The sequence below is a fragment of the Corythoichthys intestinalis genome, chromosome 6, assembly GCF_030265065.1.
Source record: "Corythoichthys intestinalis isolate RoL2023-P3 chromosome 6, ASM3026506v1, whole genome shotgun sequence".
NCBI classification, from domain to species: Eukaryota; Metazoa; Chordata; class Actinopteri; order Syngnathiformes; family Syngnathidae; genus Corythoichthys; species Corythoichthys intestinalis.
In genome coordinates, this window is record NC_080400.1 from 38,129,704 (window position 1) to 38,142,498 (window position 12,795).

General features: G+C 39.9%; 1 protein-coding gene across 3 annotated transcripts in view; it reads right to left on the reverse strand.

The window, feature by feature from the left end:
- The window catches only part of LOC130917516 (acetylcholinesterase-like), an 88,370-nt gene that overhangs the window by 17,215 nt on the left and 58,360 nt on the right, over nt 1-12,795 (reverse strand). The window contains exons 1-2 of one of the 3 annotated variants that reach the window (XM_057838993.1): nt 8,248-8,492; nt 1,278-1,583 (exon numbers count right to left, since the gene is read on the reverse strand). In XM_057838993.1, coding sequence (XP_057694976.1) covers nt 1,278-1,583; nt 8,248-8,365 — 424 coding nt within the window. In that variant the 5' untranslated portion in view covers nt 8,366-8,492. The other 2 variants (XM_057838995.1, XM_057838994.1) reach the window with 2 other exon arrangements.

The following is a 12,795-nucleotide window of genomic DNA, read 5'->3' on the forward strand; positions in this document are numbered from 1 at the left end:
TGACCTTTATCTTTACCTTTGGTTTCTTCATCCATTTTCTATAATGTTTGTACTCATTAGGGTAGCAGCTAAGTTTGCTAACTGTTCAAGTGGGAGGCTATGCCATGGATTGGTCTCAATTCAAGCCAAGGAGTTAAGGAAGAGTCAAAGTCACATACTGTAACATTGTGTGGCCTAATTTACTATGAAAAAAGGCTCTCCTTAGGGGTGTGACAAAATATTAAAATGGTGATACATCGTGATACTTTGTATCCCAAAAGGTTATCGATATGCTCTTGCCAAGAATCGAGATATCGTTTTGAAAAAGGTGTCAATGTCTAAAAAAATAAAAAGGAACACACAAGTTGCTAACCAAAATCTTCCACCATAATAGTGTCTCAATTAAATCTTAGGCTGCATTGACGGTGCTCGATGCCCAATCCATTTAGACTGGGAACGTTCGTTAATTCGAAACTAGAGCATTCACAGTCATTCTGTCCGATTTTCAGGGCATTTACAGGTCATTTCCAGTTCAGTTTGAGTCACTGCCTATTCATTTGGGTGATTCCCAGGTCACTTCCTGTTCTGTAACTCAAAATATACAGGAAGTGACCCATAAAAATACCCCAAAATCAACAGGAAGTAACCGAAAATCAACAGGTAAATGAGCTTATATGGCCCACACATAGTACCTCTTTGCCTGGCACTGGCTGCCACTGACGGCCATAGACCTTCAATCCGTTTGAAGTTCCAGTTTAAATGGATTGGACGTCTACTAGTGATAAACTCATTCCAATTCACAGCAGAGGCTTGTTTTTCTGTCTATTAGTTGTTTGTAGAATATTCTAGAATGATTTCCTGACCAATGTATCGATAATCGTTGTATCACCATATCGTCAGATCATCGTTATCGTGAGCTTTGTATCTCAAATCGTATCGTATTGTGAGGTACCGAGAGGTTCGCACTCCAAATTCCCCTTGTTATTCACAAAAATGTATTATGACACTGTATTTTGTGCTCACTTATTTCTATAGATCAGTTGTTCAGGCGTGTTGCCTTTGTTTAACACTCCTAAGAGACTCTAATGGCGTTTGTGAATATTAATAATCAAATTGTTTAGAAATGTCAAAGCAGAAGTCAGAAAAATTTGCTTGTGGCAAATTAAGATACCTTAGCTCCGACCCACAAACACACTTTGGCCCAATACTCTTTTGCAGGCATCCATGTTTATACTGTGCAACTACGCAAAAAAGAAGCCAATAAAACTAATGGAGATTTTGTGTAAAATGTGTCATACCTGGGAACAATGTATCTGGAATCTGGTAGCAAGAGTTTGCATAGTTTGTGGCATCAAACACTCCCTCCCATCTTTCCGCAGGCTCCGGAGGTCGAAATCGCAGTTTGCCAAGTGGCGGTTTCCCATATGGAATTCCAAGGAAGGCTCTGATTTCACCACCAAGTACGGAAAGCCGTTTTCCTCGGATTTTACCATTGATAGTATTAACTATATGGTCACCTTGTGAGTTGACAGACACAGAGAGGATCGAAAGCAGTAGGAGGAGATCACAGATCTTATGTGCTGTGTGTGTCGCCATTGAAAATCCTGGCAGAAAAAAGAGGCACATGCATACATTCAAGGACAATTTACAGTGTATCACAAAAGTGATTACACCCCTCGCATTTCTGCAGATATTTAAGTATATCTTTTCATGGGACAACACTGACAAAATGACATTTTGACACAATGAAAAGTAGAATGTGTGCAGCTTATATAATAGAGTTAATTTATTTTCCCCTTTAAAATAACTCAAAATATAGCCATTAATATCGAAACCCCTGACAACAAAAGTGAGAACACCCCTATGAAAAAATGTAAACCCCTAAATGTACAAATGGAGTACTCAGGGATTAATTTGTGCCTGATCATGCCAGAACATGTTCCGGTACCTCTTGATTTTGGACTCCACGTGATCCAGGACTTAGTCTGTTCCGGCACCTTTTGAGAGTAAGTATTAAAGATTATATTGTGCCAGGTGACGTGGAAGAGAATGAGAGGCGATAAACTCATCATCGTCACTTGCAACGCTCGCGCTCTCTAGATTAAATAACGCCACGAATCCCTGCACATTGCCGAACGGAGCACACATTACATAACACTGGAAACCACCACTCTAAAGTCATGGTTGCCCGAACTTTTCATCAAGCATTTGGCCTGAAAATAAAACAGTCACTTTAAATTGTAACGCTTGCTAAGTGAAAGCTTAGCAGCAAAAATAACACAGGAACCTTGACGCTTTTTACCCCCTCATTTTATTCTTCTTTCCGGCACCCTAATGCAAAACTAACAAGGAGTCACTGTCGGGCGGCTATGCAGTCCACCAATCGGAGCGTCGCGCTGGGGCACCAATAGACCCCACTCACATGACGTCACAACCACGCCTCCGCACCATATTGTCCGTCAGCTCGTCGTGTTTACGCATTACCGCTACGTAAATTCCTCCTATTATGGCGTGTTTTTCTGCTCGTTAACATTAATAATCAAAATGGTGAAGGCGTGTGTGGCGGTTGGCTGCAGTAACAGAGAAGATAGACGGAGAGACTAGAAGTTCTACCGTATTCCGAGAGACCCGGAGAGGAGAGCGAGATGGACTGCTGCAATTCGACGAGAAAACTGGGCACCAAACGATCACCACAGACTATGTAGTAGTCATTTTATACCTATTAAGATGCATTTAATATATATTTAGAGGGTTTTGGGCTGACAACCACAATTAAGATCATTGCGAGGCTAATCGCCGACAACATACAGTTTCAAATTTAAGATGTTTATTTCTTCCTCCATCATTATTTTTTGAATAATATTTAGCTGGTACCAAGTGAAAGAAGCTGGCCTCGTCTACGGATCATCAGTTAAACAGGGGTGTCCAAACTTTTTGCGAAGGGGGCCAGATTTGGTGTGGTAAAAATGTGGGGGGCTACCTACAATATATTTAAACAATTTTTAGCAAGCCCTTCTGTGTGTCACATTTGCTTTATTATTATTTTTTTAAATTCATAATTTCAACAATCTCACCTTTGTGGCGTTCTCTTTCGACACTCGGGCTCTTGCAAAATACTGCTGCTGTGAAATTAAACTAGCTTCAAGTTGCTATAATTTCTCGCTGCGTATCTTCCTTGTAATGTTGTCGTACATGTCAGCATGTCTTGTTTGGTAATATCGCGTCACATCGAACTCTGAAAACAGCGACTGTCTCTTTGCAAATGAGGCAGACACAGTTGTTGCGTATTGTATTGAAGAAATAGTCCAATATTTACCTATCCTTGAAGCATCGGCTATCACAGTCAACTTCTTTTTTTTTATTGATTGTCGCCATTTTAGAAAATTGAAAGTAAAGGGTCACACGGGGTAATGTTGCTTAGAGTGCTGCTCTTAAAGTTTTTCAAAGTTTCGTGAGAATAGGCTGAGTTTCTGTGGACAAGATAGTTGTAGATATCAGGGTAGCAGATGTCAGGCAGAGACGGCAAAGACAGCGGGTCAAAAAATATCGATTTAGGCATCAAATATGGATCTGGCGAATGGATAGACTGAAGCTTTTCCACATAACGCCTTTTATGCAGCGCATCCAATGAGTTTACAGCGTCTGAAAGCACCGGGGCTTCCATGAATTGCACTATAAATTGCACGACAAATTGAAACCATTGAGAATACGGATAAACAATGACGGACAATATGGCGGCCGGATACAGCAACACGTCATTGTGTGAAGTTGGTGAGTGGGGTCTATAGGAGCCTCGCGTTGAAGCATAAATTACCGTGCCGATGACAGCCCCGGTGATGCTACAATATAAAAACATTTTTAAAAAATGTCCAGCCTTCCATCCATCATCTTCCGCTTGCTCCGGGGTCGGGTCGCGGGTATAAAATGATAAGATGCATCGATTCATTTACAGAACATATCACAAGAATTTTCAAATCTGCACTTTGGGTTAGCGGTTGCCTGGTACACCAGACTCACCGCTGTTCCAGCTATTGAGTCTGGCCACCATTCACGCGGATACAATTTCCAGGGCGGAGCAAGCCACAGCAAAGAGACAGCGGAGTGGACCAATCAGCGACGGGCAGACGTGACGTTAGTAAAATGACGAGGGAAGGACGAGGGACTTGCGCGCGGAAGTAAACATACGAAGAGAGCCGAGTTTATTCAACATGGCTAGCGCGAGACAGACTGTTGTCAATGACTCGTGTCGATGTGTTTTTGATAATTTAAAACTGATTTTACCGTGGATTGGAACATATTCTCATCTCTCCCGTTCACCATCTGTGTTGTTGTGGAGACGACTTTCGACGCGCAAGAGTGACGTTGCTCGTTAAGAACACGTCACGCAAATAAACGAATCTGATTTGTCGATTGATTTTGTACCTGCTCGAGAGACCGTTAATGGGCTGGTTCCCAGACTATACTCTCAGTGTTTGAAAAATACAGGAAGAACAGTCTGGCAGAGCCAGGCAAGGTTAGCGGTGCTTTCAACTCCGAACCATAGTTAAAGTCAACACCGCGCTTCCTTTCTCTCCCCCATACGCTCACCCATTTCTTCTTCTACGCCAAATTGGCAATGCCGGTCACACTGAAACAGGACAGTGGCTCCTTGGAGATGCTGGTAACAATGTTGTTTTTAAAAATGTTACGTCATTTAAAAGAGTCAGAGATTTGTTGATACGCTCAAAAGCTGCACCAACAAATCAGCTCATGACATAAATTAGAAAAAAACTTGAGGATCAAACGGTATTTCAACATGCCTAAAGACAGACAAACGAGTCAGAAAAGCAACAATGACAACAAGGAATGTTTTGGACAACTAAATATGGTAAGCTAAATAGACTGCCGTGCCAATCTTTTTTTATGTTTTACAAGTTAGACCTGTTGAGAAACTAATTGCTGACTGTAAGTCCCACCTGTAGTTATGTGGACAATTGCCCGTGCTGTGCAGAGTACAGCCTAAATAATTCTAAATTGTTGTCATAACATTCATACCATGGATATTATGCTTTTAATTTTTTTATGATTCTTTTGCTGGTACTATGATTCCATCTCTCTTGTGAAGCGTCTTTGTGTGGTTTGAAAAGCGCTCTAGAAATACAATGTATTATTATTATTATCATTATTATTATTATCTGAAAATGAGGCTTATAAATCCCACAGCATGGCAAGTGGGCATTTGCGTGTTGTTTTCGACAACAGTTTTTGCCTGTGTTCCAGCACCTGTGCGTGTCTAGTCATACCCGCACTGTCATATGTACTTTGCGTTCCGGAACCTTATGATTTACAAATTAAGCACTGGGAGTACTGCTTGTCATTTTCCCTCCAAAATGTCATGTGACTCGTTACAGGAGTGCTGTCAGCATTGCTGCAGAGATTGAAGCCAAAGCCCAAAGCCCATTGATCCAAAGCCAGCAAACAGTTTGCTGATGACTTGTCAACAAAGCACATGGAATACCGGAACCACGTCCTATGGTCTGTACCGTCTTCAGAAGAGGCTTCTGCACACCAATTGGATGTAGAGTGTGGCATATGGTCTGAGCACTAACAGGCTGACCCCCAACCTCTTAATTTCTGCGGCAATGCTGACAACACTCCTGTAACGAGTCACATGACATTTTGGAGGGAAAATGACAAGCAGTACTCAATTTGGACATTTAGGGATGTACGTAAATCATAGGTGTGTACTCACTTTTGTTGCCAGGCGTTTAGATATGAATGGCTATATTTTGAGTTGTTTTGGGGGAAAAACAATTATTATATAAGCTGCACACAGACTACTTTTGTGTCAAAGTGTCATTTTGTCAATGTTGTGCCATGAAAAGATATACTTATATATCTGCAGCAATGCGAGGGGTGTACTCACTTTTGTTATACACTGTAAGATATATAAGGATATAATATTGAGAACATGCTTTGAACTTCAGCAGTATTTAACACAGTGGTTCTTAACCTTGCGAAAGGTACCTAACCCCACAAGTTTAACATGTGGATTCACCAAACCCTTCGGAATTAGATGATACAGCATTTTTTTTTTTTCTAATTTAAAACCACTATATCTAAGCTACCAAGCTAATGCATTTTGCAAATACCCATTCAAAATTATTCTCATTTTGACAGCATGTTTTATAAACAGGTCAAAATTTGAGGCCGCGCTGCCCGTTGGTCTGTTGTATTCCCTTCAAGTGTGAGTCAACCTTCTACTGAGCGAACCAGTTCCTCCTCCCATCTGATTCAGGACTAGAAGTTAAAAGAAATTGATTAAGTCTGGAAATTGGGCTCAAACCAGTTCAAAACCTGGTCTAAAAAGGCACTTTGCCTAGATTTAATCACCATACAAAAATAGGGTTCTGCATTTCTTTACCTTCGCCGAACCCCTTAGACCAGACATGTCCAAAGTCCGGCCCGGGGGCCAAATGCGGCCCCTGGTCAAATTTCATCCGGCCCCCAGCCTCTGTCATAAAATCAATAACGTCTGGCTCGCACACAGACTTAATAAATTGGTCAGAAGTACTGCAACCAGCATATGAAGTAGCTTACACACGAAATGCTGCTCCTCATTTACCCACTAAAAGGCAGCAGCACTTTAACCTTTTATTGCAAAATGTATCACATTTGATACACCTAAAATTTCATGATTTTGAGACTAATTTAGAATTTTGACATTTCTTTTTGAAAAACAAGAAAAAAAAAAAGGATGGATGCAAGTCAACATTTGCAGGTTTTATGAGACAAAAAAAAAAACATGATTAAGCATGGGTTATAGATATTAGAGCGCTTATTACACATATTCATTTGACTTTTCTTATAACAAATTTGAAAAAATGGTTTCATTAGGACCTTATTTTTCAAGTTTTGGGATTCTCTGATAATTGCTTCATGTTGCAGGTATTGAAGGGCTAAGCAACATTACCCCATGTGACCCATTACTTCCATTTTCTAAAATGGCGACAATCAACAAAAAAAAAAAAAAAAAGTTGACTGTGACGGCCGACGCTTCGAGGATAGGTGGAAATTGGACTATTTATTCACTAAAATACGCAACAACTGTGTCTGCCTCATTTGCAAAGAGACAGTCACTGTTTTTAAAGATTTCAATGTTAGCCGATATTACCAAACAAGACACTCTGACATGTACGGCAAGATTACAGGGAAGATTCGCAGCGAGAAATTGAAGCAACTTGAAGCTAGTTTAATATCACAGCAGCAGTATTTCGCAAGAGCCCGAGAGTCGAAAGAGAACGCCACAAAGGCTAGTTGTAAGATTGTTGAAATTATTCAATTAAAAAATAATAACAAAGCAAATGTGACACACTGAATGGCTTGCTAAAATTTGCTTAAATATATTGTTCTACGTAAAGGACGTCAGCCAAGGTCGGCCCCCCTTATTTTTACCGCACCAAATCTGGCCCCCTTTGCAAAAAGTTTGGACACCCCTGCCTTAGACTCACCTGCCAAACCCCTGGTGTCGATCGAGCCCAGGTTAAGAACCACTGATTTAACATATATTTGCTTGTCGTTAGTTCTAACTGGAACATAAAATCAAAGCTTTTTGTTTGTTTGTTTGTTTGTGTAGTAACTAACATGTTTTTTTAAAATAAAAAATAAAGTGTTTTTAATGACTGGTTGTTTCCATATAATAATGAATAATCAACAAAATCATTAATACAATTGACAAAAAGTTGTTTGAATAAAACCCAGTGTGACCTGTGGACCTGAATAGTTTTCATTGGCATTTACGAATTCCACAAGATAGAATAATAATAATAATTTATCATTATTATTTTAAATAAATTCACTGTAAGATTTGACATTAATTTGTGCAACAGCCAATTCTCTATGAAGAACTCAGCAAGTTAAATTTAATTACCGTCTCAACGGGAATTGAACTAATAATAATTATTAAAAAAAAAAAAAAAAAAAAAAAAAAAAAAAAAAACTAATATATAACAGAAAACCCAAGGCAACTGCTGTAAACTGCAGGAAAACGTGTTAGCAGGACACACTGCGTCAACGTCAGCGCAAAAAAAAACTTTTTTCTCCACATTGCATTTTGAGGTGAGCTGTGATAATTCTATTATTCGCCGATTAGTGATTTAGCAGACGTTACTCACGCACACATCTACCTAATGCAAAATGTGCAGACGTCGTACGGCAGTGACGCTGGTCAAACTGGTCCCGAATTAATCAGTTAGTTTCCAATCTGCAAATGATTTAATGACGTCTTACCTTGCCCGTTGCAGTTTAGTCTGCGTGGGGTGGATGAGAAGACACGCTGTTGTTGACATGAAAAAGGCGTGGAATCACTGTGTCCCGTGGCGGTTGACTTCTCCCCTCTCTGAGTCATAGCCTACAGTAGCTGCTCCTCAGTGTTATTCATATCAGTTTAATAGCCTACTATAACTACTATCTGATAACGAAAGAAAGGTGGTGAGGTTTTTACCTGCAAGGGCCGATCCTCCAGAACTGGCACACACCTGAAATATCTCACCTTTATTCATTAATTTATTTTCCATTTTAAGAGTTGGGCGAAATTCTGTGAACCATGGGGGGGGGGGGGGGGGGGGGGTCGTCGTTGCCGTTAGAAGGTTTGAAGACACCTATTTTAATGCTAACTACTCGTGATAAACTAACAATACGTTTTCTAAAAAAAAAAAAAAAAAAAAAAAAAAAAAATGTTACATGGATAAACAATAATTTCAAAGGTTTGTTAAAAAAACAGGACATTGTGTGAAGACATCTCTATTTGGTTACTGTAGCCTACCTAATGGGATTTTACCGTGAACGTGATTCTAATGTATTGGCCTGTGAGTGTATGACCTACATTTTTGTAAAATTGAAGACACATATCCATCCTATTAATGACAAACTTTCCTATTGCTTTAACTCATTAAGTGGCATAATTTGGCATATGGTAAATGCATCCTTAAAATGATTGCATTTTCAAATTATTCATTTTTTAATCACAATTATTCTCTCTCTCGCTCTCTCTCTCTCTCTCTCTCTCTCTCTCTCTCTCTCTCTCTCTCTCTCTCTTTTACATATTTTCATAAAATCTTTTGTTTTTTTCATTTTCCTTCTTCTCAAAGTTGTTTTTGTCACTATTTCCAAAAAAGGTTTGAGTCAGAAAACTTAGGAAATCCCCCTTAACTTTTATTACCAGGAATTACAGCTTTGCTTCCATGACAAGTCATAGATTCAACAAAACAATTTTGATTTGGAATCCTTTTGCACTGATGTATTTTTTCTGTCTCTGTGCCAGTCTCCCATCTGTCTCGTCCTATTTGAACAAAATAGCATCCCCTGAAAAGGGAGGGTTCTCCACTGAGGACATGAAGCTCAGTAGGCTAGCTTGTTGAAAAATAAAATAATTACATTAAACGTAAAAGTATTTTTTCATATAGCTGTAGTCTTTTAGATGATCAGGGTAATAGAAACGTATATACATGAGTGTATCATGATAGTATCAAATGAGTAAAGGGAAGGGGCGCACTATCCACTAATCTTCACCTGGTGATAAGTTGATTTGAACAGATCCACCAGTGTGATTGCATGTGACGAAAATGAGGAATTCCCTTTTGAGTGTATTTAGCTTTTGACAATTTATGACCAGGGACATCACATAATTAACCTGTGTTGCACTCTCAAGGATGTGCAATGATAGGGGGAAAAATTTACATCTAGAGAAATATGTCTGCAGCTGTGTGTAGGGGATAACTAACAGTTGTCTCTTATCCCTCTACTGAGTTTTACTGTATGTAAAGCCAGTCTTCATGCGCACACATACCCCCCCCCCCCCCACACACACACACACACACCATCAGAATTAACCGTTGAGTGGTTCATCTCCACATGCAATAGCACACTTGTCCTCCTGTGACAGGAGCTTCCCTAATTGGTATGAGACCTAGATTGAGAACAAGGGAGGGAGCGAGAGGTTGAGAAATGTTGCTTGCGAGTCGGTGAACTGAGAAACAAGGGGAATAAGTGTGAGACAGCTGGTTTAGTGTTTTCAGAACACTGCTTTAAAGAGATTATACAATACTTTGTAAGTGGTAGGTGGGCAACAATAGGGCAACATTTAATAGGGTAAATAGCGAAGTAATACAGTATAGCATGTGTCATTGGTGTTTGTGTAGCTTGGGTTTTGTTTTTGGTTAGCTCTTGACAATACATGAATAAAAAAAATATATATATATACAGTTTACCCTTTAAAGTGGACATTCCTACAATTTAGTAAGTAATCAAAATTTGAAAGAAAACAACAGTGTTTAAAGAATACAATATTTAGGCTGCGATTGGCTGACAACCAATGGTGGGTGTACCATGCATGCTGCCTATAGGTATCTGGGATAGGTTACAGAACCCCCGAGATCTCCGTGAGGATTATTGGCAGGGAAGATGAATGAATATTTAGGTCAGGTGATAGTCCACTTCACTCATGCGTCTGTGTACAATTCTTCAGAATCTAAAGTTGCAAAATTCTATCGTGACACGTTTATCTATATTGTCTTTTTGCCAGCATGCTTGAAACCTCATCATTATTTGGGTCAAGCTTCATTCTTTAGCCAACATGTTTATCATACATGTCACAAACAGATTATGCAAGATTTAATCCTTATGGTACAGTATGATGCAGTTTAAAGGCTACAGTAATGTGTAATCTGTGGGACTGCAGTCAAGCACAAGTTTCTGTGGAGGTTGTGTGTGGGCATGTGCATTAGAGATATAGCAAAAAAAGAAAGTATGATGGATTATAGAAGTATTTCAGTACAGTAGTGTAAAATTTCATTTAAGATCATTCTTTCCATTCAATCTTAATAAAACAATTGCCTTGCGACCCATATAATGCCCCATTGCACCCACACCTTCGCAAAACTCAATTGTCTTCCTCACTTGCTCATGTGTGCACTTGAACACACAAAAGGTTACTACTTTATATGGCTGCTGTGTGTCTGAAGTGTTGTTTTTATATTGCGGCCATATTTCATTTTGGCCTACTTTCTTTAAATTGCCTGTGGGGTTTTGTATGGGGAGAAGGGCCATCACATTTATATATGAGATTGAAGGAAGCAAAGGAAGCTTGGAGACTTGTTTATGTTCTTATTCATTTTCTGTAGCATTTTTGCCCATCTTCATACTACTTTTCTCCTATTGTATGTTTGGTACCTCTAATCTCACTCTTACTCTTCTCACATAATGTCAGCATTATCAACACTGATTCCACCACAAGATTCTGTTTTGCCCAAGTACGGATTTGGTCCCATGTAACTGGCTTTGGTTACTGTTGGGATTGAAGTCAATTTATGTCTTGCAACTCAGCTCTCAGCAGAATTCAGTGGGAAACTTCAGTCATCACAAAACCTGATGTTTGCACATCTTGGCATATCACACTATTTTTGGTTTGCAAAATTTACAATAATGTAATACATTACTCTTGTGAACACAGTAAGCATGCGCAGTAGAGGTGGCTTTTCATAGGAAGGAGGCAAATACTAGATTGACACCTTTAAAATCAGCTTCAACAGATACGCCCACACATTCCATTTTGCAGCCTTATTTTGTATACTGCGATTGTTTTGGTCAATCAGAATTTGGCAGGCTTGTTAGCAATACTCTGTTTTGTTGTAATTTCAATTTATATGACTTTTTTGTCACTATACAGGGTCTTTACATTATTCTGGTGTAAAAAAAAAAATGAAGAGAACATGAAATGTGGCTGAATGGTGACTAAGAGAGGGAAGATAGTCCAGACACAGGGGGTGCACTCCCAGAGGGCAGGGTAGTACATGTTGAGGAGAGCTACAAGTATATTGAAATACCACGGGCAAATGATAAACATGAAGAGGCCACAAAGAAAAGCTACAGTGGTCAAGTTTCTGCAACAAGTAAGGCTGGTCCTGAGAAGTCAGCTTAATGGCAAGAACAAGATCCACGCAATAACACGGTATGCCCGACCAGTGATCAGATATCCTGCTGGGATAATTAGCTGGCCAAAAGAGGAAGTTCAGACCACAGATGTGAAAACATCTCAACTCACCTTGCACGGAGAGTTCCACCTCAAATCCAGTATTTAGACGCTATACACTTAGCACAAGGAGAGAGGCCAAGGGTTTATGAGCATCAGGTCAACTATACAAGACAAAACCTCCAAGCTCCACAAATACATCAAGAAGATGGCCCCAAGAGATGAAGCACTTAGTGAATGTCTCAGGCACTGGAAACTGAAAAAGGGGGAGTTGGAGGAACCATCATCGGAGGAAAAACCTCTGCATAGGACGTATCACCGACAGACAACTGAAATGGCAAATCTGAAATGGTCTTACCAATGGTTAGAGAGGGCTGGACTGAAAGACAGCAAAGAGGCGCTAATCATGGCAGCATAGGAGCAGGCCTTGAGCACCAGAGCAATAGAGGTACAGATATTCAGTATCACACTTGGCAGAATCCCAGGTGCAGGCTTTTCAAAGAGGCCCCTGAAACAGTTTAAGATACTGCCTGGAAAAGGATACATGGAACACCATAACCAAGTAGGCGGTATAGTGTACATCTGTGCAGAGTATGGACTGGAGACACCTAGATCACAATGGGAAATACCATTGCCAAGGTGGTTGAAAATGAGAGGGCTAAGATATTGTAGGACTTTTGGATACAGACTGATACGATGATCGTGGCAAACCAACCGGACATCGTGATCATGGATAAGCAGCAGAGGACAGCCATTGTGATCAATGTAGCCATCCCCAATGATGGCAATATCAGGAAAATGGAACACAA